This window comes from Diadema setosum, chromosome 1 (genome assembly GCF_964275005.1).
Source record: "Diadema setosum chromosome 1, eeDiaSeto1, whole genome shotgun sequence".
Classification (NCBI taxonomy): domain Eukaryota; kingdom Metazoa; phylum Echinodermata; class Echinoidea; order Diadematoida; family Diadematidae; genus Diadema; species Diadema setosum.
The window spans coordinates 6,471,934-6,498,821 of NC_092685.1; the positions used below are offsets into that span (position 1 = coordinate 6,471,934).

Consider the following 26,888-nt stretch of genomic DNA (forward strand, 5'->3'; position numbering starts at 1 on the left):
CTAGGCTTCATCAACCATGTACATATGTAATATTGCAGAGAATATGTTAAGCATATGATAAAGTAACGTAAGGGAAAGGGTGTTTATAAGCACAGTTATAACATTACATTAGTGTATTACACACACACAGACTCACACACAAACACATAAAGCCAGTTACCCCAGAGGAATGTAGAGTCAACCAGTGGTTGAAGACACAGTGAAATTCTACTCCATGTTTAAGCTGACATTTAGTGAATAGAGGATAGCTCAACAAGTAATTAAACTGGAAGTAAATTCCATGAAAATAGGACATGGGGTCAAAGTTATGAAATCATAAAGTTCAGGAGTCTCTAGAAGCTATGACATCATCACATCATTAAATATAAGACATAAGGTGACAGGCAACATTGCTGTTATGTGACAACATGTGAGAGTTTGAAATCTCATAAATTTCTTGATCTAAGTCCAACAGCAATGAAACCTGCACTAATCCTCTTTTTTTTTTCATTATATTGATAATGAAATCTCAAATGAATACTTTGTTTTGTATATTACTTTTTGTTGCATGGAAATAAAGTATAACTGAATTGAACTGAATTAGATAAAGCATAATCTATTTAGTAAAGCCAACTTGAACATATGCATGAAGTATGGTGCATTTGGTTTGCAGAATTAATAAATGGACAGGGTGGTATCCTGACTTAGTCATAGTAGAGTAGATGGCCTTGCCTGCCGTATTGTTTACATTTTGTTTTTGAAACGAATCCAATCCTATCACTAGGCATACGTGGTAATGTGACCTGACTTGCAGAGTTCACTCGCGTCGCGCATTGTTACTGTAAATCCAACCAGACAAACACTACCACAGGAAGTGAGTTAGGATGTGAGTAGCCCTGTAGTAGTTGCACCATGTGTGGCAACTATGGGGGGCCTCAAACACGAACATGTGGCTGATTGGTGTAGCCATGAACCATTAGCTTGATGTGAATGAGGTCATTTGAGGGAATATCTCACACTTATAGGGTTATTGGATTGCATTATACATTGCGGTTTTCAGTGTGTTGTGACCGTTTTTCATCATTGGCACTGATTTGTAACATGTGTAGGGTTGTGTTGTTCAACATTTGTGTTTGTATCATTAGACGAGACAAAGTGACACCCCTGTTCCCATAATAGAATAATCCTCTCTTGTGGCATACACCATACATCATTGGTCTATTAAGAAGGTGTGGTGTATTTCTGCCAACAAGTTCAAAGAAAGTTGTGCAGAGTTGTAGCCATTGCACAATGATACAGCCACAAGGTGGCTATGAATGTGAGTGAGCACATAAATATCCTCTGATGAGTGACCTGGAATACTGGTTGATCACTGAATGGATAACATATTGTGTATGTTGTGCTCTATTACAAAGGATGACCAAGGAGTTTGACATGAGCAAATTCTTTTAGGGCATGAATATCATTGGAAATGACCGCTTATGTTTATTTTGCAGGCTGTGGATGAATTTTTCTCGCAGATGGAAAGTCAGAAGTTGGATATGAAGGTTCTCCAGCAAGTAAGTAATTGAAATTTGTGAATACATTTCTGTCTGCTAAGATGTGATCTGTCATGAAGTTAGGCAAAGGAGAACAAATACAAGAAAGACGTGAATTGAGTCTTATTGTCAAGATCAAATGCCTGATTTGTTAAGATTTGTGTAAATAATTGATATAAAGTATTTCTGTTAATTTTGTGTGAAGAGTGTGCGCATGTGTGTTTGTAGTTAGCATTTAGAAGAGATGTATGAGAATACCTCCTTGGTGGTACTGCAATGAAAGAAGTGTTTAATCATACATGTAGCTCTCAAATTGTTTGAAGAAATTTCTTCACTAGTAAGTTTGCTTGATTTTGTGTAAAGCATGATGCATCCAAATAAATTGTGATTTTAGTTTTCTATATCTATGATGTATCTCTATGCTTCTGATGTGCATTGTCAGGTATTCACACTAACTGTACTCAACTGTGTTGCAAGCCAGATATCATCTCAGATTTCAAAGATTGTGTGCAGCTCTTATTTTGAAAATTGTAATTTGAACAGAAAGTGGGTGTATTTTCATGCTTTGTAATAAGGATAGATAAAAGAAATTGTGCTCAAAAGAGGATACCTGATGACTCAATGATGAGTAATGAAGCTGCTGATTATTACTATGTTTTTTGTTGGTTCTGTTTGGTCAGGAAAGGGAAGCTATGAAAAAACTCAGCAATGTGAAGAAGGATCACGAAAAACGGATTACCTCCCTCCAGGAAACACAGGTCAGTTTTATTTCTACTACTGCTAGTCCTACTACCACTACTGTATTTTGTACATATAGTGTTATTTATAACAATTATTATTGTTATTGTTATTGTTATTATCATTATTATTATCATCATCATCATCATCACCATCATTAATCATTGTTATCTATTTGATGTTTTAAAATGACAATGAAAGTCACAAAATGTTCATTTTCCACTATCGAGGAACTTTAACATGTATCTATCATCTAGTGTTGATAGTTTGCACTAGCTCTGCAAAGCGCTAAGTCAATTCAATGTTATTCAGAATTATGACTGCAATATTACATATTTTTTAAAATCAATTGTCAGTAGTAATAACAGCAACTTTACCCTACCCCGTAGATAAATTCGGTGGTGTTTTAAGTCATGTTGCATGTTCTATTAATCATGAGACGTGGCATAGAGGTATTGAATATTATGTAGAGTGTTAGGGAGTATTATGTCATACAAGATTCACTTTAGAATGCCTCATTTGTGTTATAATTATTTGTTGCAGTTTTCTATAATCAAAACATTGTACATAAAGGGTATAGTTTATTGTTTCAGTAAAGGTGAACCAAAAAAGATTTTAATGCAGAGACCAAACAGATTGTCTCTACTATGGTGTCTTTGAGAATGAAAAATCTTTCTATCTCCTCTAGGCATTGAATGAGAGAAAAGGAGCCCTCATTGAGATCAACCTTCCACTGGTGAGTTGATGCAGAGTACGCCAGAGTGCAATTATCTGAAATGTATTGAACATAACGGATAAATCTTCTTTCTTATGTTTCAATAGAACTGTGAAAACAGTTTTCCTCCAAATGATGTTATATTTAACCAAAATTTGACCAATATCTCATGTTGTACGAATCATATGATGACACCATGTAACTTTCGTGTTAAACATCAGTTGTGTATACTTTTTATGCCTCCGCCACGAAGTGGTGCCGGAGGCATTATGTTTTCGGGTTGTCCGTCCGTCCTTCCGTCCGTCCGTAATGAATTTTGTGGACAAGGTAACTATCGAAACCTGTTGAGGTATCCTAATGAAACTTGGCATGTATGTGTATTAGGGGGTGAAGTTGTGCCTATCAACTTTTGGGTGCACATGCTCAAGGTCAAAGGTCAAAAGTTCAAGGTCAAATGCATAAAATTTCACTATTTCCACCATATCTATTGAATGCCTGAAGATATTTTCTTGAAACTTAGTGTATACATGTATTACCCAATTAAGATTCTCTGGTGAAAGTTTGGGTCATGAGGTCAAAGGTCAAAAGGTCAGGGTCAAATACATAAAATTTCACTATTTCCACCATATCTATTGAATGCCTGAAGATATTTTCTTGAAACTTAGTGTATACATGTATTACCCAATTAAGATTCTCTGGTGAAAGTTTGGGTCATGAGGTCAAAGGTCAAAGGTCAAAAGGTCAAGTAAAAATATTAAAACTTTTTTTTTTTCTCCATACCTTGGAAAATTGTTCAAGGTATCTTCATGGAACATAGTATATACTTATACTGACTGGAAGTGATTATCTAGAGAATGTAGGGTTCATGGGGTCAAAGGTCAGGGGTCAGAGGTCAAGTGCAACACTTCAAAATTTTACTATTTTACTCCTATCATGCAATGCCAGCAGGGTTATTTTTTTTTACACTTGGTGTATGCATACATGTGTAACCTAATAGAAATTCTCTGGAAAGTTTTTTTTTTCTTCTTTTTTTGCCTCAAAGGTCAAAAGGTCAAAGATCAAGTGAAAGTGCTGAACTAACTTTTTCCTCCATATCTCGGAAGTGGCTCAAGTTATCTTGAAACTTAGTACATACATGTATTATGCATGTTCTACCTGAAAGTGATTATCTTATGAATTTTAGGGTCAAGGGCCAGATGAAAATGGTAACAATTTACTATTCAATTCAGAAATTGCACTTTTTCTCCACACCTGTACCTTGAAAATTACTCAATGCCTAAATGTATGAATGGGTCAAAGTCGAGTTAAAGTCCTTAAATCCCTAGATACATGCTCTCCTATTCATCCAATTAAACCTAGGTCAAGGAAGGTGAACATTCAACACATTTGTGACAAACTTGTCATTTCAATATTTTGCCAATTTTGTGAAAATGTAATCACACATTGTCCACATGTACTATCTAGACCTATTGGGAAAATCATGCATTATGGCGGAGGCATACCAGTCGCCGAAGCGACATTTCTAGTTTGTTTTTTGGATTTGACAGGTTGACCTATCCTTTGATTTTGTCCAATTACAAGTTGCCATGATATGCCAATAAGTAACATTGTCTTGGAGCCCTCAAGGATCATGGTACAATGTACAGATCATTTAAGAAAACTTATAAATAAGCTTGTAAATACTGGACATAAGATGTCCAGTTTGAGGATTGAATTTATCATTTCTGTCTCTACTTACATCAATTGTCATTTCATTTCCTTGACTTTCATTGCTTTGTAGTGATGCCATTTTAATCTTGAGGTGCATTCATTTTCTTGAAAAATGTGCAGGATGCTGATGAATCTTCGCTCTGAAGGTAGTTATCTCTGCAAAGTTGTCATATGAAAAATGAGGAATATTTCAGGTTCACTCTCCATGAAAGACAAAGCATCAGAGATTTGTAGTTAAAGGCAGTGTGTCAAATTTCCAGAGCTCATCTGTGCTATTCAGTGATGTCTGTTGTCTCTTTGTCAAGTCAGACATTAAACTCTGGGCAACTGAATGTAATTTTTGGCAGTTTCTTTTACTTGTATTTTTATTCATTTGCCAACTTTGAAACTAGAATCAGGTCAAGGTTTGTTCATTCGGTTTGATAGGAATAAAAGCAAGGAACGTGGAACTGGAGACCTGTGAGATGATATGCTAAAATGGTTCCTCTTCAAATTAATGAATACTTGCATCAAGTTGTGTTTATTGCATCTGATTGACAAATTGCTCTTTGTCGATGTGAATTATCACCGATTATCCAATGTTTTAGTAGTAGCCATGATAGCCTTTCTGTGAAAACCAGGAGTGAGTAAATTTGTCGTGATCTGGCTGCAGGTGGAACAGGCTCTGAGAGTAGTGCGGAGTGCTGTGGCCAATCAGATCGACTGGAAGGAGATTGACAACATCATCAAAGAGGCCCAGACCCAGGGGGATCCGGTTGCCATGGCAATAAAAGGATTGAAGCTGGATACCAATCACTTCCAGATGCTTCTCAGGTGTGCTGTCATTTACTTAGTGCAGACATCTGTGGTGGAATGCACCATCACCATGTAGCTTGTCTGTAGCTTCGCATCAGGGCAATTACCCCCAACTAAATGTTGGTTTGTGATAAGGTTAGAGGAAAGATTATGGTTAGGGTTAGGTTTAGGGTGAGAGTTTAGGTTAGGGTTAGGATTAGGTTCAGGATTAGGGTTAGGGTCAGGGGAAGGGTCCGGGGTAATTGCCTAGGGGGTAAATTGCCCTAGACCCTTGAATCCTGATTCATTCAAATTTCATTCATTTTTCACGGACTTAAACCGCCAATAAAAAGCTTCAGGATGAATAACCGCATCAACTAATTGTGATGTTCTTCGTTATTTTGAACTTAACATTTAAGGGAAAACAAGGGAACAATAACTTCAACATTATCGACTGTTCCATATTGTCTTTTATTCAGGGATCCATACATTGACTATGATGAAGACTTTGACGAGGAGAGTGACAGCGATGGTGAGCTGAAAGACACAGCTCCTCGACAGAAATCCAAGCCAAGGGGCGATCGTCCACAGCCGATGATAGTGGACATCGACCTTGGTTTGTCTGCCTATGCTAATGCCAGACGGTGAGTTCCACTGATCAGAGCCTCAGATTCGAGCGAGATAGTGTGACTTTAGCAAAAGGTATTTTCACTTGCAGTCATTTACAACTGTATTGTCAGGTTTTGCATCAGTCATGCTGTGTTTGCGAAATAGGCTCTACACAATTCAGTGTAGAGAATTAGAGTGTATAACCATAGTCGTTCGTACTCACATGTCATTGTTGTGTTCAAATTGTGCTTGTACTATCTTAACTCATGCGTGAGTGCTAAATGGTTGATCCATACAGAAAATGTGCACAGTTCACTGATTTCTCCGCTCAGTTTATATTTCTGATGTTGAAATGATCCTTTTGCAGATTCTTTGTGCAGAAGAAGACATCTCAGAAGAAGGAACAAAAGACTGTGGAATCATCGGCCAAGGTTAGTTACCATAGATAAAGGCAGAGCAAGACCAGAAAAAAAGAAATGAAGAAGAGTATTGTTCTCTTTTCAGGTCAATTCTTGCTCATACTATTCTAAAGACTATGAACAAAATGTAATTCAGTGATGTAGCAAAGTGAAAACAAGCAAGCATAATACTTGAGGTATGCAAATGCAAGTCTGACCTCATTACCACCACTAATTAATTTGTGCGGGACTGTGCAGATATATACCATGAAAACCTAATGCATCGGTTCAACAGTAGCATAGCATTTTTATGTAGTGTGTCCATACAGCCCTGCCTGGCACCACTCGGAACAACCAAAAAACAAAAAATAAAAACAAAAAACAAAACAAAATGAGAATATCCATTCTGTTAGTTCTGGCAAGTACTAAATATTTGTAACATTTCACATCTAACAGCCATTATTCAAACATACCATTTGTGCATTCCAACAATGTACAGGCAATAAAGTCTGCTGAGAAGAAGACAAAGCAGGCTCTGAAGGATGTTGCCATGGTAGCAAGCATCAACAAATCAAGGAAAACATATTGGTAAGTTAATTTCTTGGTCTGCATCAGTGTACAAAGTTGCTGGTTTAACTCCAGTAAAAGAAATCATTACTGTAAAACGAGGAATGTTTGCGTGCATTTTGATTTCGCGAATTTCGCGAGCGCCAAAATTCGCGAAATTAAAATGCACACGAAAGTTTTTGTCTTCACTATATGCATTGAATGCCAGTGGCAGTTCGCGAAAATTTCATGCCACAATAAAGGCTGTTGGCTCCAATTCGCGAAAATGATACGCCGCAAATATATCATGTTATACAGTATGTTATTCTGAGAAGTGCTGCTCGCTAGTATGCTTCATGAAGTCTGTTACTCTTTGAATGGGCCTCGAACTAATAAATGGTTTTCACTTAGCAGAAAGAATATCTAAAATCCAAACTACTTTTGTTTTAAATTGTCTACCCTTTCCATTGATATACACTATTAATTAATCATAAGTATTATATGGAGTTCTAATATTGTAGCATCACCCTGCTTGAAGTATTGGGTAGATTGATATAAAAGTGTTAAAGTATGATTGTGTTGACCCAGCCATCTTCATAAACTGGACTTGGTATTCACAACTTCGTTGATTCCACATGGCATCTGATTTGCATGTCATCATGTTCCCACAATAGGTTTGAGAAGTTCTACTGGTGTATTAGCTCTGAGAACTACATCATCATTGCTGGTCGGGACCAGCAGCAGAACGAACTAGTGGTGAAGAAATACTTATCACAAGGTAGGACTGGTGGCCATTTTTATTAGCTTTTTATCTGTCAGCACATTCAGGGAATGCTCATATTAGATTTTGTTGTTTTTGTTTTTGCTTTTGTTTTGTTTTTATTTTTTGTTTTTGTATTTTGCATTTCAGATATCTATCATGCCAGATATGATGCAGATACTAAAAATTAATCAAAAATAAAATAAGTTTTAGTTAATGTTTGATATTCATGATGATTTCTAAAGATATGATTTGATAGTGAATCAGTGGAGAGCTGAGAAGGGCTTTCTGTCAGCACTGCAAACTGTTTGTAAACTCTTGAAATTTGTTGTAATAATTGTAAGTGACTGAATGTGATGCATTTACTGATAAATCGTATGCTGGTGCTGAAATTTAGTTCAGAGATTTTGAAGTAGGAATTTTTTTGTAAACCTGTATCTCTAAGGTAATAATATCTTCTTTTTTCTTGTGGTGGTGTAGGCCTAAAGCACATTAGCTGCATGATCATATTCTAAATCTGGAAGTTACAGACAAATATCTGAGTGAAATATTTCCCAAAGGTAATGATCTTGTATGTAACATGACAACTTCCATAACGCAAAGTTTTCAACAAATAAGATATTCTTTAAATTAGGAAAACAATTATACATTTTTCACCCAAGGGCATGATTAATTTTTGAGATACTGTGTTTTCTGTATACCAAGGTGATGTCTATGTTCATGCCGACATTCATGGAGCTAGCAGTGTCATCGTCAAGAATTCTGGAGGTTAGTGGGAGTGCATACATTTTACCACATATATCAAAGGCATAAAGTGCTGGGAATCAAGTCCTATTATACAGACTTGTTTTCATTGTTCTGGAGGTAAGTGGGAGTGCATACATTTTACCACTTATATCAAAGGCATAAAGTGCTGGGAATCAAGTCCTATGATATAGATTTGTTTTCATGTTCTACTTCAATACCAGAATGCCAAATTTTCAGCCTTTTGTATAATGTGCATTATTGAGGAAATAAAAGGAAAGAAACGATGCATTATTATTTTCAAGACTGACTGGCAGTAGAAAAATATCCAATAAAAGAATAGGTTGTGGTATTGTCAGCAAAAAAAAAAAAAAAAAAAAGGAGGTTGGATGGTGTCAGCTACCTCTGTAATGTAAGAATCCTGATGTTTGTAGTTAGTATTCTGGGGTGAAAGGACAAGGGTGAACCAAGAAAGACATGAGAGATGTGTTGGAAGTTGAGATGTGGTGAAATTGTGTTTGAGCAGATACCATATGTTGCCCATAATTTCTGAGCTTTGGAGATATAGAGATATAGAATATGAATATATAAAGGATGGCAACCACAAAGAAAGGGCATTTAATGTTGGGTATTGTGCTGTATCACTGTAATGTGCTAAACATTTACAGTGTTTTCATAAACAGTTAACTCGCCAAAGGCTTTTGAGGGCTATATTTGAAAAGACCTGACTCGTCCACACATATGTGCATCTCTTTATCTAAGTCAACACTCATTAAAGTACTGCAAAATGCTTTATGACAATTAGCATGTATTCATGTGATTGCTCTGACTGTGTTCCCATGCTCAGGTGGGCCTATACCACCCAAGACACTGCAGGAGGCCGGTACGATGGCTGTGTGTTTCAGTGTGGCTTGGGATGCCAAAGTTATCACCAGTGCATGGTGGGTGCACCATGATCAGGTGAATATATCCTTCTCCCTACTGTAACTTGGTGTCCTCCCCCTGGATAGCTGGTGGTATGCTGTATTCAACCAGAGATAATGATGACTTTCTGTGTAAATTTTCACAAAATCCATTTTTTTTTTCTTTGTTTGTCTTGTTTGGTTTGCTTCTTTTTTTTTTTTTTCTTTTTTTTTTTTTTACTTCTTTGGTCTCTGTGCACTTGTTTTCAGAGTTTGCTTTGTTTGAGTGATGTCAAGGGTACACTATGAATATTAGAAAAGCTAGAAGAAAGCAGAAATGAGACAATTACTGATTTCTGTAGATTTCTCCTGATGTCCTAATATCAGAGACAGTGAAGGAACAATGGGATCCTTCTAACATTCTGGTGGTATACTCAAGGGATTATGGTGGTCAGTGACTTAATAGAGGTGGAGAATTTAAGTAGAGGTCATTGACTGGCTGGCGGTGAAGTGACATAACTGGTTATCATAGTGGAATGAAAGGGGTAGTAATAACATTGTGTATCATTACACAACATTGGAAGCAGTCTTATCTGATAAAATTGCATCTAGAGTTATCACGTTTTTGACTCCCTACTCATCATTGAATTTATTTGTGTGTGCACTCTGCTGAAAAGCTGATACACTTATTATGTTCAATATGGGATAGTTGAAGCTTTCCATTTGATATGATAATGCATCAAGCTTCCTCCCACCCTCCCCCTTTCCATGATTGAACTTGCTGAAAAGTAGGATAGATTCTGATAGTATTTCAAGTACTAAAATTCTGCCTTTAATTATCTGCAACACCACAGAATTTTCATATAAAGAAATTCCCTCTTATTTTGTGTGAACCAGGTAACAAAAACAGCACCCACTGGGGAGTATCTCTCAACTGGTAGCTTCATGATCAGAGGTATGTTTCAGTTTCTTGTCCTCTTAGAATTTTGAGGGCATTTTTATATATATATATATATAATTTGTTTGTTTGCTTTCTATGTGTGTTCATGTGTTCACAAATTTGGCTTTGAGTGTTTCTTTTAATGGGTGTTCAAGTGTTTAATAGCAGTCTTACCATCTGGTTATGATGAGGTATGGTACATTGCAACTTCTTTTGATAGGGCAATGACATTGGAGGAATAATGATGTTGTCGGCAATCTCCCATGCATTCATCTGTATTTTTATAATGTGTTTTCATGAATCTTTAGGGAAGAAGAACTACCTACCACCTACTCAACTCGTTATGGGCTTTGGATTCCTGTTCAAGGTAAATGGTTTGGATTTTTTTTTCTTTCAATTACTGTGAATATTGTTTATATTGTTATATGTTATGTGAATGTAATGTTACTTCCTATGAATGATAATCAAACATTTAAGACTAGAGATTCTTCTGTACTGTAGAGGCATGACTGCTAACTGGGAAGCAGACTAACTTGATTCATAGTCAAAGAGTTCATTCTATCTCAGCACTCATCACTGTTGGAATGCTGATATCCAGCCATCATCAGATTCTCAAGTGTCATTATCAAGATCTGTACCAGTCCTAAAGAAATAAATCTCAACTTCAACATTACAACAGACATAGTTCACAATCATTGCAAAGTGAAGTCTATCATTTTTATTTCTCATAGACAGATTAATAGAAGGAGTTAAAATTTGATGTTCCATTAATGACAAAGCAGTAGTTGGCTAGATTTTATATACTCCATTCTGAAGAATGTGTGAATACCCATTGTAAAGGATAGAGTGTCTTCTACAGAATCAATTAGGACTACTGTGAATTATGATATCATTCATACTCTGTCAGCTCAGAATCATGCCAAAGGAAACAGAGCAGGAGCATAGTGTGGTGTGTGGAGATATTCTTGTTGGTAAAGAATGATAATCGTCAATGTATTTCAGGCCTTGAAGTTGCAAAGAGGTAGATACAAGGTTGTACAATTAAATTCAATGAATGACATAACATCAAGGGGCAAACAGAGAGAAGCTACTTCAAGGTTAATTTCATAATGAAGTTCAGGGGAATGCCATGCCCCCTCCCCTCCCTGGAAAGACACAATTCAGTTGATGGCATACCTTCAAATCCTTCAAATGTCACCATAGTACAGCTGCATTAAGATTGCATTTCTATCTTGAAGGTCAGGGAAATGTCCAGACCCCTTTCATCCCTTCTGCCCACCCCAGCCAGTTCTTATTTCAGTGTTTTTGAAATGACATCTTGTGGTTGGCTGATGTTTGTCTGTTTCAGATTGACGAATCCTGTGCCTGGAGACACAAAGGTGAGAGACGAGTCAGAGGACTGGAGGAGGACGAGATGTCATCTGTGGCCGAGACGGTGGAGGTACACTCTACTATTCCTTTAACCCGTTGAGGACGAGTCCCGAGTATACTCGGGCAGGTGTCTATGGGAAATGCGTGTTGTAGCAAAATCAAACCGTCCTCAACGGGTTAAGTTTTAGTCTTAGCATGTTTTACATAATTGTGATAGTAATTGGTGATATAGGTCAAGGTCAAAAGTTACTTTACTTTGGCCAAAATTTGAAGACTGTCCAGTTATATTTTGTGAGAAAGATGGGAATGCAACATATTAATTGATTGCCTTCAGTAGTCACAAAATTTAGCTAAAAGGTAATTGTGCACATATGTACAGTGCTTGGTCGGTGGTCGAGATCAATGAGCTTTGCCAGAATTAAGATGAAGCGCCACATTCATACAAGAGATATAATGGTTGCATGACAAGCAGAGGCATCCCAGTTGACTATGGGCAACAATCATATTGCCCTAGTTTATCTCTGAAATAAGATTGAAATCCTTTTCCAAATACTTTTGAAGGGATAAAGCATAAATGGCTAAGATATGTAGATGAAGTGATCAAAATTATAACACCCCCCCCCCCATCAGTCTGTTTCATTTCCTTACTTTCAATATATCTTGTATGAAACTCTGCTTCACCATCAAACTTTGTCTTGGTTTCTGAATGCCTGTTCAACTGAAGACTGACATCCATGTTGAGGACATTGAAGAGGAGGTCAACGGAGAGGAGAATGAAGATGAGGAGGAGGAGGAGGAAGGAGAGGAGGATGGGGAGGAAGAAGAGGAAAGAGTGGGTGATGAGGTCAAAGGAGAGACTGCTTCAGAGGGATCTGAGCAGAGACTCAACTCTTCTTGTCATTCTGGTGAGCAGAATGTGTTTTGTGTTTCCTAAAGGAATAATAGTATGCCTTCACTATCTGATTGTGCACAGCTTATGATGAGTATAATGCCTTAGTTTATTCATCTGCAGTTTATTTGATATTGTTTATTACCAGTATGAAACCAAATGAAAACAATAATTTGACTTTGAAACACACATAGTGCAACTGCATAATTCACAGGCTTAATCTGCATGTGTGTATTCATTTGTGCATTCATCAGTTCAAGTGTGTGTGCCTATATACACATAGCCATCTATGCCTCCTGTAAAGCTCATGGTATATAAATCTGTTTGCATCCGTTTCTATGGTAACCCTGGCTCTCATCCTTGTGTCATCATTGCACCCATGGATTGTTCGGTCACCCAAAGGTATGGAAAATGATGACCGGGAGGAAGCTGAAAGGGGGATGGATGCTGCCCAATGTAGGAGTGCAACGACAGGTGAGAAAAGAGAGGAGGAGGAAGATGATGGGGAGAACATTGGAGAGGAGGAGGATGAAGAAGAAGGAGAGGAGGAGGAGGAAGCAAGGCAAGCAGAGGAGGATTCTCGTACTGTGACTGTGAAGGAAGAGCTGAAGAATGAAGATGACAAGGAGAACCTGTATCCAGACACCACTATCCCACTCCTTCACATGCAAGGCAATAGGTTGGTGGACTGCATCAGCTGGGAGGAAATATAATTTACTCAGATATTCTAAAAACACGATGATACCAGTAATCACTGTTATCTCAGCAACCATAGCTTGATTTGAAACACAAGATTTTATTTCCTTGTAAATCTAGTGAAATTTTACCCTTTAAAAAAAAATCCAAGTTATTTGTACTGCCTTTTTTATACTCTGCTGCTATCTTTAAATCAGGATATCTACTATCTTTAAAGCAAGAATTCAATTCATGATAGAGAGAGAGTAAAAAATAATTGAAAAAAAAAGAAAAGAAATTTGATGCAGAAATGGCAAAGTATGACTGAATTTACCCCAAGGCAAATTTCATTTAATTTCATTGCAGCTGTTGAGTTAGCTATGTATGATGATACACCAACAGTTTTTTTTTTTTAATTTCTGTTTTTCTCTGCTGAGGTTAAAGTCCCTGTTCATGGAATCATTCTTATTTAGGGAGAAAAAAAAACCCAAGAAGTCTTCAATGATTAGATTGTCTCAAAAACTCCTTTATTTGTTTGGATGTATATCTGCAACTGTATTTGCGAACACTGCTCCTGTTCATTAGGTACTCTGTACTATTTTTTATATCGGACATAGATATGAACAGACGCGGCCCCGTGGTTCCAGTGTCATGAGTACAGGGAGCTACCATTCTGCAGACGGGAATGTAGATGAGGATGGCAAGGCAGTCATTTATCTTGGAGATGACAAACCAATCGTCATTGGGGGACCCGCAGCTGAAACACAGGTAAACTCTACAGAGTTAGAGTTCCTGTCCTAGTGATTTTGCTTCCCAGAATGAACTCTGAGATGTTCACTTTGATAAGATATTTCAGTGCAGTTTGATCAATTTCACCGTGTCACTCTGTAAATTCAATTTTGTAATCTGTTTGTGTTACTCCATGCTGTATTTACAGGACAGAGAGAAATACTGTGTTAGTTCTTTACCCTTATACCTCCAAGTAAAATTGGAATTTTTGCCTCATGTCAAAGATTTTAGTCCGGGTCCTAATTGTCACAAATTTGTAGAATGGCTGGAGCAGTCTGTAATGGTTTTAAGTCAACTTGGTCTAGATATGATTTATAGTAAAGCAGTTTTGTGGTGATAATAATTTAGCATAATGAGTGTAGAGGTCAAAGGTCAAGGTCAAATTTTAGGAGAACTCCTTCAATGCAATAGCTTCAGAAAAAAAGTGAATGTTAATTGAAGAGGCTTCTTCTTCTTTTTCACACAATCTAATTTTCATGAAAGATTTTCCCTGTAAGTGTGAGCCAATATATTTTCAAAACTTCCTACCTCTTACACTTTAGAAAAGAAAAGGAGGGTAAGGATGAAAGTGCTACACTTTCAGTTAATTTTAACCTGAGAATGTAGGTTAGCCACAGGATGAGAATGTCAAAACATTATTCCTTCTTCTTCTTTTTTTTTTTTTGTAATATGTAGGAGCATGTTGATCTCTTTCCAAAATGGTGCAGAGTGTTTATAGTTTTTTTCCTGTGTATCTTTCTTTCAGCAAAAATCCAAGCCAAAGCTGTCTGCCAAGCAAAGGAGGTATGTTCCATTTCTCTTCTGTTTTCTAGGCTTTGCCATTTTTGTCAGGCTCTTGTTTACAGTGATAGTATTGTTTTTAGAACTCCTCAAATATTTTAGAGATTTACACCTCACAACTTGTGGACAGGAAAGGATAAACATGTACAGACCAATATTAATGACATTTCTGTACTGTTGTGGGCAGTTCTTGTAAGGAATGTAGTCAAGTTCATAGATGACAGTAGGACACACCCATGCTGTTTTTTGGTTTCAATTTGCAGAATTGTGTGTTTTTAATGGTAGACAAATTGTAACAGTCCATGCAATTCAGATTTTTTAAAAAGAGAAATCATATAAAAGTCCGAAGTGCTCTGTTCTGACTATTATCAGACTACAATGTTACCATAGTTTCTTATCATCATTTTGATAATATTGTTCCTAAAGTGGCCAAAGTGTGTGTTATTCTGATACTAATTAGCAGTTTCAGAATGTCATGTAGATGCTGAATGAGGCTTTGGTGGAAATCAAAACTACCATGAACCTTGTACAATTTTGTGATGGTGTGCAGTTTTGACATCACCACTTGTTATTGATAATGCAGAGACTTGAAGAAACAGAAACAGAAGCAAGGAGGAGCCCCGGAGGTGAAGGGTGCTGAAGCCGAATTGACGGCCGACACAAGACAGGAGGAGAGTGATGGAGAGGAAGAGAAGGAAAGGAGCGAGAGAAGAGTGAATGAAGACGAAGGAGACGAGGAAGGAGCAAGACTAGAGAATAGTGATGGGGCGAGGGCGCCTTTCTCAAGGAGTGTGTCTGAATCCAGTGCAGTGAGTAAAGTGTAGGATTGGGAGAGGCTCAATCAAATGTGTACTTTGAATGTCTCACTACACAAGAAGTCCATATACAATAATGCTCATTAGCTGCTGTCATAGCCTAATATAGCATGGTCTTATTCATTTGACTCTCTTGTTCAATATATCATATGATATCTGCAGCTGTTCTGTGTTCCTATTCCCCTTTTTTTTAACATCTGTTGGCCATGGGCCTGAAATTATCACCTATTCACAATGCTGCAATTTGATAAGTGAAAATATAGTCATAAGTTGAATTTCTTATGGATAATGATATCAAAATCACATTCAAAAGTGCATTTACAAGTGCTTAAATTTGCCAACTTCACAAATGCAGGCCTGGTGTAAAAACATCTTTGTATTTGTGTTACTTGTGTACATTAAGACATAAAAAAACGGTAGTTTGACCACCCTAGTCATATGACATTACATGTATTTATTATTTTCATCACATTTGCCCAAAACCATCCCCTTCCATGGGATAAGGAGTATGAATGTGCCATTAATTTATTAAGATCAGATTTCTTCCCTTTTTGCACATTTCAGAGTTCTCAACAAGCACCTCCAAAAAGAGGACAAAAGGTATGTTATCTGGGTTGTGTTTGTTTGTTTGTTTGTGTGTGTGTGTGTGTGTGTGTGTATCACTCTTCAAACCATAGCATCTTCTCTTTGTTACTTTGTCTCTTTTGAAGATCACGCTGTAACTGATTAGAAATGAAAACATAATTGAAAAAAAAAAAGATGACTTGCAGTAGTGACTCTTCAATAACATTTTGCCAATCCCGAAGTTGGAAGGTTTACATTTTGTGCTATTGTTATGACACCAGTAAAACAAAATATCAACTCTAAAATGTTTGAGATATAGTGCACCTGATGAATGTGTTCTAATGAAAGTTCATCATGTTGTTATTACAATGACATCACCAGGTGTTTATTTGGTATACTGTTTTTGTTTGCCTTTTAGCACAAGATGAAGAAAATCAAACAGAAGTACAAAGACCAGGATGAGGAGGAGAGGAGGTTACGAATGGAAATTCTTGCCGTGAGTTTTTTTCTCTATTACCCCACTTAGATTTCTCAAATGGTCTTTATCTGTGTTGAGGTTTCAGTCTGTGCTTTACCTTGTGTGGTGTCCGAACAAATTGTATGCAAACTTCGCAATCGCTGAGATATGGTAAGTTTAAAGTGCTTGACTCAGAGCTGAAATATGCTCTGTGAGATAGGGAGAGATTCAACCTGTGAGGATGTTTGAGGCAAGCATGATGAAGGTAATCATGATGATATTCATATGACACCCCATGATGATATTCATATGACACCCCATGATGATCTTTGGCTAAACCCTATGCTCCATGGATGCTCTGGACCAGTCTAAAGTACCCTGTATATTGGAAGTATTCCTGCTTAGTGCATAAACACAAGCTGATCTCAAAGTATCTTTCTTTTTTTTTCTTTTTCTTTTCTTTTTTGTTATTGTTGTTAAGGTTCATAATTTTTCTGAATGTGCCAAAGACTGATTCATTGTGTACACAAGGAGGAGGGGGAGGATTGGGGTTTGTTGAGCCATTTTTTAACTCCAGTGTGCTCGTTCATCTACCCCCACCAGTCCGCCGGTGGCCCCAAGGACATGAAAGGGAAGAAGAGCCGTAAGGCAAAGCGCCAGGAGGAGCAGTTGAGTCGAATGCACCAACCCAACCAGTCAGCCAGGAGCAAACAGAAGCAGCAGCTCCAGCAGCAGAAGCAGGGAAACCAGGCCAGCCGGGGGCAGCGGCCGACCACTGGCAGGAGGCAGGACATGCCGGGACTGTCGACGGCCGGAGGGCAAGGCCAGGGGTCAGCAAGCAAAGAAATACAGACCAAGGATGAGGGGACATCTGAGGTGTCAACAGATGTCCAGGAAGAAAGACAGGAGCAAAGCACTCTCACAGGTAGGCCTGATGCAAAATTTGATGAGATGCCACAGGAGGTGTAGAAGCCAGAACGTTTCTGGCATTGCATATTGTGATGTGTGCTTTCGTTTACTTTCTCTGTTCTCACAAAATCATGATTTTTATGCCTCCGCCAACGAAGTGGCCGGAGGCATTATGTTTTCGGGTCGTCCGTCCGTCCGTACGTCCGTCCCGTTTTGTTTTTGTCGATATCTCAAGAACCGTGTGGTGGTTTTGCATCAAACTTGGTATGAGGGTATATCCTTGGGGGATGATACTTTGTGTGGATTTTAGGGTCACAGGGTCAAAGGTCAAAGGTCACAGGTTATTTTGTGAAAAAAAAATTGAAATTTCATGTTTTTCTCCATATCTCGCAAATGGTTCAAGGTATCTTCATGGAACTTAGTATATATGCTTGTACCGATGGGCAGTGATTATCTAGGGAAGTTGGGGGTCATGGTTCAAAGGTCAGGGGTCAAAGGTCAAGGTCAACTCCTCAAAATATAACTACTTTCCTTATATTTATGCAATGCCTGAAGGATTTTTTCAAAACTTGATGTATGCATGTATAACCCAATATATATTCTGTGGGAAGTTTCTTGCCAAAAGGTCAAAGGTCAAGTGAAAGTGCTAAATTGCACTTTTTCCTCCATATCTCAAAAATAACTCAAGGTATTGTCATGAAACTTACATATTTATGCATGTTCTACCTATTACAGTGATTCTCTTTGGAACTGTGGGGTCAAAGGTCAAAGGCCAGGTTTCGATAATACTATTTTACCATTTGATACTGAAATTATACTTTTTCTCAATACCTTGAAAATTACTCAATGCATAAACTTGTAAAAGGGTCAAAAGTCAAGTGAAAATCATCAGTTCCCCCAAATACCTGCACTCTGATGTTTTAATCATTCATCCAATTGAACCTAGTTCTAGGAAAGTGAACATTCAGCACATTTGTGGCAAACCTGTCATTTTAATATTTTGCCAATTGTGTGAAACTGTCATCACACATTGTCAAGACATTGTACTATAGACCTATTAGGAGAACCATGTATTATGGCGGAGGCATACACCAGTCGCCGTAGCGACATTTCTAGTTAGTAATTGGCATGCATTATCACACTACTAGAAATATTACAAGGTTACAAAGCTTTCTTGGAAGAACTTTTTTTTTTGATGGTCAAGCCATAGCCTTCTTGTAGAAACATATGTAAACAATATTTTATAATTGCATGCTTTTTCATTGTGTGAGAAAATGTAAAGAAAGGTTTTTGCGTAGTTCTTTGTCATTTCATGTACAAGTGAAATCGTGCATTGCCATCTTTCATTGGCAGATAAATACCAGCATTTTTGCACTGATTTTGTAATATGCCTGCATGCTGTTTGTACTGTTTCCTGTACATTGTATCATTTCCCTGTCCATTTGGTTATTTTGTTATCCAGACGAATCTGCTATCAAGCCGGTCATTAAGACTCATCCATGGGAAACCAAGAAGAGGAGGGGAGCTACGGATGACCCGGATGAGGTAATGCTGTCATGACACCACTCTTAGGGCTTTAATGGAGGGAACTTTGTGTCCAACAGTTCAATCAAATTTACCCAGATCCCAAAGTATATTGAGAGCTTTCCATAGCTTTTGGAGGCACAAACTAAAATTACGTAAGTGTTCCTAAAGGCACTTGATAGTGATATTCAGCCAGCAAGAAATACAGTTCAGGTACATCTGTAGAATATGATCACTTAATATCTGTTTTGTTATGCCATAAATCTAAACTGAAATGTATGTCTGGCTTAATTTTCCCAGCAGTGACTCTGAAAGAGGTTGCTTTGAGTTTCTCTCAAAAGTTGCTGTACTGCCTCTCTCTTTGATAGGAATCTATTGCTTATAAAGAAGGTCCCTTACAGTAATCTTGTGTAATTTAAAACATTAATTTCAAAAGATATTTGTGCTGTTTTACATGGCGAATGTAGGCATTTGGTCATATATAAAGCTAAAAATCCACAAAATTACTCAAACTTGTTGAATCGTGTCTACAGTGAAAATCATCTTCATGCGCAAAAATATTTTTAGGACACATAAATGAATTTATGTATATGTATATATATGTTTATATTTATATTTATATATATACACTTTTTAGATTAAAGTGATTTTATGGTAATCAATCTATCATGATATGTTGAGAGAACACTTTGTCCTCATGAGTATACCTCTCCATGGTGTTGTGTTGTGTTTTCTCTTGTGTATTTATGAAGAATTGATAACACATTTCCAGTGTATCACATTCTTACCTTGCAGTGGCCAAAACTTTAACACGGCTAATGAAGATGAGTTATTTGTGTTTACATTACAGGTAGACTCGGAAGAGGAGAGGGATGTTGAAAATGTCAACTCAAGATTGATGGAAGTAAGGTTCCTCTGCATAATTGTTATCCTCAGTTGATGCAATGTCATGACGAGGCATTATAGAATTACTCATATTGCTTTCAAGATGATAGACATTTCCAGCTTTAGTTTTGAAAGGAGTTACAGTAGTTTGCTCGCGATTCAATTTTGCACCACATCTTTCAGTTGCCCATTAACCATTTAAAACTGTAAACCATACTGCACTGTTTCAGATGCACTGGGGACATACAATTTTTTATGTTGGTAAGAAAAACAAACAGTCAAACATGTGACAGGTCCACATTTTAAGTTCTTGAATTGTATGTGTGTTGATATTGTTTGTGTAGATGTTATAAGTATTGTTGGTACTATAAGCAGTAGTATTCCCACTTTTATTGTCATCATTATTCCCATCAGTTATCCCAATTGATATTGTTGCTATCATGCTTGTTACTACAGTGTAATGCATCACTATGGAGAGCAAAGTTTGTTCTGGTTGGTTTCTATGTACAGTCAACGCCGGGTGAATCAAATGTGATAGGACTAGAAAATGACCTTCATCATAGGCAGTAGTAATCAACTGAGCGTGATGTAATGAACGAACACTTGTCATAAGTGCTGTGCGCTTTCCTATGACGTGTGCAGAAATTCAGCTATTAAAGGCAACATTGACCTGTACAGAGGTGATATTCCACCTTGCTGAAGTGCTGACATGGCCTTTGATTACCAAACATCAACTGCCAATTGCTACCACTGTCACCATTAATGCTGTCACATCTACCACTAAGGTATCATCTACGTATCTAGAGTCATTCCTCTAATAGCTGTTCAATTTCCATTTCCTTCACAGGAGAGTGTGTCGGTACTGGACACACTGACTGCCAGCCCCCACCCAGAGGATCTGCTTCTCTTTGCCATCCCAGTGTGTGCCCCCTACAACGTCATGCACAACTACAAGTAAGCTGCAGAAATTACACACACTCAAACTTGCAAATGCACACTCACACAGACAAACTTACAAGCACACTCACACACATGCACACACAAATACGCACTCTTTCATATTCTTTATTTAGAGTTTGTATTACTAATTTGACAAAAATTTAAGAATTTCAGAAAATGTGTTGTAAGTCAACTTCAATTCATCAGAAAATCCCTTCATTTCAATTCTCTAGTGAGTACTGTTTTGGAAGAGCCAGTGCTCAAAATATTATGTAGCAGCCTGGAAGATGAAATAGAATCATTTATTTGTAGGAAGAAAAAAAAAAAATCATCTTATGAAAAGCAAGAGGAAACTGTGTAGGCCTACTTGAAAACAGAAATGCACTTTAATTACATTATTCCTGTACTTTCAATATCAATGTTTGTGTTCCAGTTAGCTAACACGTTTTCAGTCACATACTTCAGTCACAACTTGGCATGATAGGGACAAACTGTTCCTTCACTGTAACATCTGTTGTAATGGGCCTTGTTTTACTTTCTTCTTGCCGTTGTTGTTAATGCTAGTGGTGATTAAGTTGGTGGTGATGTTGTCACTGTTGCAGTCAATGTTGCCATAATAAATTCCTCCTCCTCTCTCTCTCTCTCTCTCTCTCTGTTTTCAGATTCAAAGTTAAACTGACACCGGGAACAGGGAAAAAGGGAAAAGGTTTGTAAATCAGCAGTTTATAGTATTTTCTCCATCGACATTTCAAACATTTCACACACTTCAAACTTGTGAATCTGCCCTGCCATATTAAGGAGGATATCTCTGAAAATATCTGCCAGGGATGATGTAGTCACATATGATACATAACAGAAACTCTACGTTATAGTCCTATCATTTGACACTGTGTATCATTAACACAATGCACTTTTGCTGTATTCAGGATTTTCAGAGGTGGACGTCCTGAAGTGTTTTTCTTTTTGTCATATTTTCTTAAAACATTACTTGGTTATCACAGTGATGATGGCCAACTACCGAAATTGAAATGCTTCGCCAAGCTATGAGAAGTAAACATCAGTTTAGTCCTCAAACAAAGCCGTTGTAAAAATGTGAATGATTTCAGTTTGGTGACATATTTCTGTGGATGAATTCTTCTTTCAGCTGCAAAAACTGCCCTCAACATGTTTCAGCATGCCAAGGAGACGCTACCGAGGGAGAAGGATTTATTCAAGGGAGTCAAGGTAATTCATGTGTGGTAGATGGGGACATTCATTGTAACTAGCCAAGATCTGAAATGTTCAACATATTGCTGCAGCTGTTCTTTTTTCTCACCTACCCATCAACTCCCAGAATCCACATTTCTGTGGTTTTTGCTGTCTTTTTCCATTATATATATATATACAGATTGTTGTTTCATATGGTAGATAGAAAAATTCTCTCTCAAGAAAACTGAATTTTGATATTGTCAATTCTTTATTCCCAACAAGATCTGATTTCGTGTGTGTATTCAGATTTCTTTTGCATCATACAGTGCTGTCCTCTTAAAGCAGAACTAGAAATGTCGCTATGGCGACTGATGCCTCCGCCATAATGCATGATTCTCCCAATAGGTCTATGGTACAATGTCTTCACAATGTGTTATGACAGCTTCACAAAACTGACAAAATATTGAAATGACAGGTTTGTCAGAAATATCTTGAATGTTCACTTTCCTTGAACTAGGTTTACTATAATTGTCTAAGAGTGCAGGTACCTGTATTTGGGGAATTGAGAACTTTTACTTGACTTCTGACCTACCCTTTTATAAGTTTATGTACTGAGTAATTTTCAAGGTATGAAGAAAGAGTGTAATTACAGTATAAAATATATATAAATTTGCATTTAAACCTGACCTTTGACCCTTAACCTTTGACCTTCTGGCTGGAAATTTCTCAGAGAATCTCCATTAGGCAATACATGTATATATCAAGTTTTAGTTTTAAAAATAATAATGTAAGCATTGCATATACTAGTATATGAGGGAAATAGTAAAATTTTGAGGAGTTGACCTTGACCTTTGACCCCCCTGACTAGTGACCCATGACCCCTACATTCCCTAGAAAATCCCTGCCAGTCAGTACATGTGTATGTACCAAGTTCCATGAAGATACATTGAACCATTTGCAAGAAAAGTGAAATTGTAACATATTCACCTAACCTTTGACCTTTTGACCTTTGACCTTATGACATGAAACTCTCTCTGGAGAATCTTTATGGAGTAGTACATGTCTACAATAAGTTTCAAGATAATACCTTTGGGCATTGCATGGATATGGGGGAAATAGCAACGTTTTTAGCATTTGACCTTGACCTTATGACCTTTGACCTCTTTCCAATGTCACTAAAATCTACTCAACTAATTGCCCCATCATACATCATCCTTGGACCAAGTTTGGTGAAAGCTGCTTCATCCAGTTTAGAGTTATCACGTAAACAGATAAATTTTAGGATTTGACCTTGATCTTTGACCTTTGACCTCTGTCCAATTTCACTCAAAACCTAATCAAGTAATTGTCCCATCATACATCATCCTCAGACAAATTTTGGTGAAATTTGCTGAATTCAGTCTTGAGTTATCGCGTAAACAGATACAATTTAATGATTTGACCTTGACCTTTGACCTTTGACCTTGGGCCGATTTCACCCAAAACCTAATCAATTAATTGCCCCATCATACTTTATACTTGGACCAAGTTTGGTAAAATTCCAGTCAATATTACTCAAGTTATCGCGTAAATGAATGCGGACGGACGTACGTACGGACGGACGGACGGACAACCCGAAAACATAATGCCTCCGGCTTGCCTCCGGCACCACTTCGTGGCGGAGGCATAAAAACAGAAGAAACCAGATTTTTCTGTGTTTGCAAAATTTGAAGCATTTCTTAAAGGGACTATGTAATGTCAATGCATATTGACTTCATACCCTCAGCATCACTTATATGACCAAATGAATATCTACATACATGCCTTGTATTATAATGATATTTCTACTATTTTTCTTCAGATTACTTGTATATAATCACAAAAACCCTTCCTAACCAAAATTCTACCAGTGACATCATCTGTCAATCAATGCTTATTCAGTAACAAAAGACGTTGGAATACACCGTATTCTAGACTGAACATAACTTGAATATTTCTGAGTTGCTTTAGTACCTTCCACTCCAAAACACTCCTGATGCTAAAAAACACATTCAAGTTATGCTTACAGGTAGTCTAGAGTAAGCCTAAGGTGCATTCCATGATCTTTTGTGTATCATATTAGTTCTTAAGCAATGTTTGACCGATGATATCACTTTCTTTCTTTTTGTTTTGTGAGGAATGTCTTTCTTCTGTTCAATAGTTTTGGTTGTTTTTTTTTTCCTGCTACATTACAGTCATCCATTTATCTCTTTCTTTTTTTTTGTTTCATTTCATTTCATTCCAGGATGTTGACCTATCAAGGAATATCCCAGGAAAAGTCAAGCTTTCCGGTCCAAACCTCCAAAGAGCGAAGAAAAAATGATGTAGGATTCATACATGTAGGCTCGTATAATGTATGTAGGCCTTCAGACTTCTTCCATATCTTTCAGAATCCAAGGACAGTGGACAAAAGAAGAAAGAGAAGAAAAAAATAATCCAAAAGAAAAGGACATATTTGAAGAATCAAGGCAACCTGACCACCACACCTCCACCTCTCTGGTGACATCACATACCAAAATCTTTGGAAGTAAAGACCCCAAAGAATTATGGTGTGAATTGTTGAGTAACCCGTCGTTTAATTTTGTTGACAGTATCCCAGGAAACATCCTTTATCAGAGATGCCAACTATTACTCTTTTGCAGTACATGTATTTTTATGCCAGATACTGCAGGTTTGATGGAAAAACATTTTGTCCCAAATTGTATTACTACACACATCTATTGCAGGAAAGGTAAAAATACTGCCTTTCCACCAAAAATACACATTTTCAGCCCTGAGAATACTGCAATGCTACTTAAAAGGTTGTCATCACTGCTATCTTGATTACTGTATACGCTGTATACTTTGCACGGCTTTTTATTTTTGCAAATTTTGCGAGTTGGATGGTATGTGCAAATTAAAGAATGCACAAAATTAGTAACTCTAATCTAGCTATGAAGGCAACATGCACATGTACACATCTCTGTTTATTGCTGTACTCCATGATCGCAAATTTAATCACTTGCAAAATTGTTGGAAAGTCCTGATTTGTGAGAAATTAGATTTGCTAAATATATGGCGTATACACCAAGTCAAATTTTGTGTTACGTGGGAGAGGTATGAGAGTTGGCACAATTTGTTGGCAGATGTCATTAAGTTCCATGCAGATGTATAGAGTCTCCTGATGAATTCAGCTGTCGGTTTCCATACCTTTTTTTCCCCCAATCAACTAAGAAGTATTCTGAGGTAACAACACAGAATAGATCTTGTCAGACACTAGATAAAGAAGTTAAATCTGTGATGAATGACACAAAACATATATTCATCTCCAGAATACCAGGGAAATCATGACCTGGAAACATGATGGATCCTCACAGAGAGTATGAGGGATTCTTGAAGGTTTTATTGTCACTCAGGATGAGACATACCATCATTGGATATCTGTGCAATTTGAATGGAAGGCAAGGATTGGAATCAAGGATTCAAGTCAGTACATATTGCATGTTTTGAAATAACAGATGTCTCCTGTTGTTGCATTGTTCAGTTTGAAAAGTTTGCCAAAAAGGTCTTCTCTGTGAAGATGTGTAAGTACAATGTATAACCAATGTTTTGAGTCTCTTGAAACCACGTACACAAAGATGTGACAGGTAAGATTGTCAAAATTTGCACACAATCTATGATGAAAATTCATATTCATTACCGCAGGTACAATTGTAGAGGAAAGCGCTGTATGAAAAGATGGTAGGTGCATAGTATACTATACAATTTACAGTGTACTAATTGGTGAGTAAACACTCAGAGTTTGCTCTGGATATGATGGGAGACTGTACAAAATATCACAGTACAAACTTTTTTGCCTCCATACGTTGGAAGCCCTCTCATGTTAGCCCTCCACAATGTCCAGTACGTTTGACCAGAAGGCACATTATGTATTACAGTAATGGAAATTCAAAATTGAACTTGATCAATGAAATAATAATGAATGAAAAGAATTTTTCTTCTGGTTTCCTGCTTTTGTTTCTTTGTTTCTCATTGCTGAAAGTATCTTCCAATATAAATGTTGGAGAAACTGTGTAATCCATCATACAAACAGTATAAAGTATGAATGAAGTGTGTGTGTGTGTGTGTGTGTGTGTGTGTGTTGAGTGGGGTGCATTTGTCATATGTAGTATCACATCCAAGCTCTCACAAGTTTGTGTGTAAGAGAGACTGTACGATGTTGTTTTTTGTTTTTGTTTTTGTTATTGTTTTTTGTTTTTTCAGATAACGGATACCTCTTGACAAAGACAAGCATTATTGATTCAACAGAGCCACACAATACACAAAGTACTTAAAGTAACAATGCATGTACACACTAAATATAGGGTCATAACAATTTCATTCTGTTTATGGACACAATTTATACACTGTACACTGTATACAAAATTCCTGTACAACACATGGCCGTTTACATAATCAGTGATCACTCCAAAGCACAGTAACAAAGTACAGTAATAGTGAAATATGAAATATACTGTAGGCAAATATACAGAAGTGTACTCCAAAGACGGGCCAATCAAAAGTACAGTGTATGTATTCAGATACCCTGGTTGTCTTCTTCACAGGAAGAAGGTCTTGGAGTTCAACTGATATTCTAATGCTGACATGAATTACTCTGACCTTTCTCCGACTAGTATTCTTGTCATTAGCATGCCAGAAACTACATTACCCAAGATATAAGTTGAATTTCAAATTAATGGCCTTGTTAGGCTTA

The 26,888-nt window shown here is 37.3% G+C and overlaps 1 protein-coding gene across 1 annotated transcript in view; it reads left to right on the forward strand.

Moving 5' to 3' along the window:
- Positions 1 to 26,114, forward strand: part of LOC140233727 (ribosome quality control complex subunit NEMF-like) — a 36,442-nt gene extending 10,328 nt beyond the window's left edge. The window contains exons 10-36 of the mRNA XM_072313831.1: positions 1,476 to 1,538; positions 2,198 to 2,275; positions 2,944 to 2,991; positions 5,333 to 5,493; positions 5,934 to 6,098; positions 6,431 to 6,494; positions 6,961 to 7,049; positions 7,682 to 7,785; positions 8,473 to 8,535; positions 9,359 to 9,471; positions 10,311 to 10,368; positions 10,662 to 10,720; positions 11,702 to 11,794; positions 12,449 to 12,629; positions 13,016 to 13,292; positions 13,906 to 14,056; positions 14,823 to 14,860; positions 15,441 to 15,666; positions 16,237 to 16,272; positions 16,655 to 16,732; positions 17,297 to 17,618; positions 19,065 to 19,147; positions 19,977 to 20,030; positions 20,859 to 20,965; positions 21,613 to 21,656; positions 22,095 to 22,174; positions 24,402 to 26,114. Of these exons, the coding sequence (XP_072169932.1) occupies positions 1,476 to 1,538; positions 2,198 to 2,275; positions 2,944 to 2,991; positions 5,333 to 5,493; positions 5,934 to 6,098; positions 6,431 to 6,494; positions 6,961 to 7,049; positions 7,682 to 7,785; positions 8,473 to 8,535; positions 9,359 to 9,471; positions 10,311 to 10,368; positions 10,662 to 10,720; positions 11,702 to 11,794; positions 12,449 to 12,629; positions 13,016 to 13,292; positions 13,906 to 14,056; positions 14,823 to 14,860; positions 15,441 to 15,666; positions 16,237 to 16,272; positions 16,655 to 16,732; positions 17,297 to 17,618; positions 19,065 to 19,147; positions 19,977 to 20,030; positions 20,859 to 20,965; positions 21,613 to 21,656; positions 22,095 to 22,174; positions 24,402 to 24,479 (2,913 nt within the window). The 3' untranslated portion in view covers positions 24,480 to 26,114. The remainder of the gene's footprint in view (positions 1 to 1,475; positions 1,539 to 2,197; positions 2,276 to 2,943; positions 2,992 to 5,332; positions 5,494 to 5,933; positions 6,099 to 6,430; positions 6,495 to 6,960; positions 7,050 to 7,681; positions 7,786 to 8,472; positions 8,536 to 9,358; positions 9,472 to 10,310; positions 10,369 to 10,661; positions 10,721 to 11,701; positions 11,795 to 12,448; positions 12,630 to 13,015; positions 13,293 to 13,905; positions 14,057 to 14,822; positions 14,861 to 15,440; positions 15,667 to 16,236; positions 16,273 to 16,654; positions 16,733 to 17,296; positions 17,619 to 19,064; positions 19,148 to 19,976; positions 20,031 to 20,858; positions 20,966 to 21,612; positions 21,657 to 22,094; positions 22,175 to 24,401) is intronic.
- Positions 26,115 to 26,888: the final 774 nt, after the last annotated feature.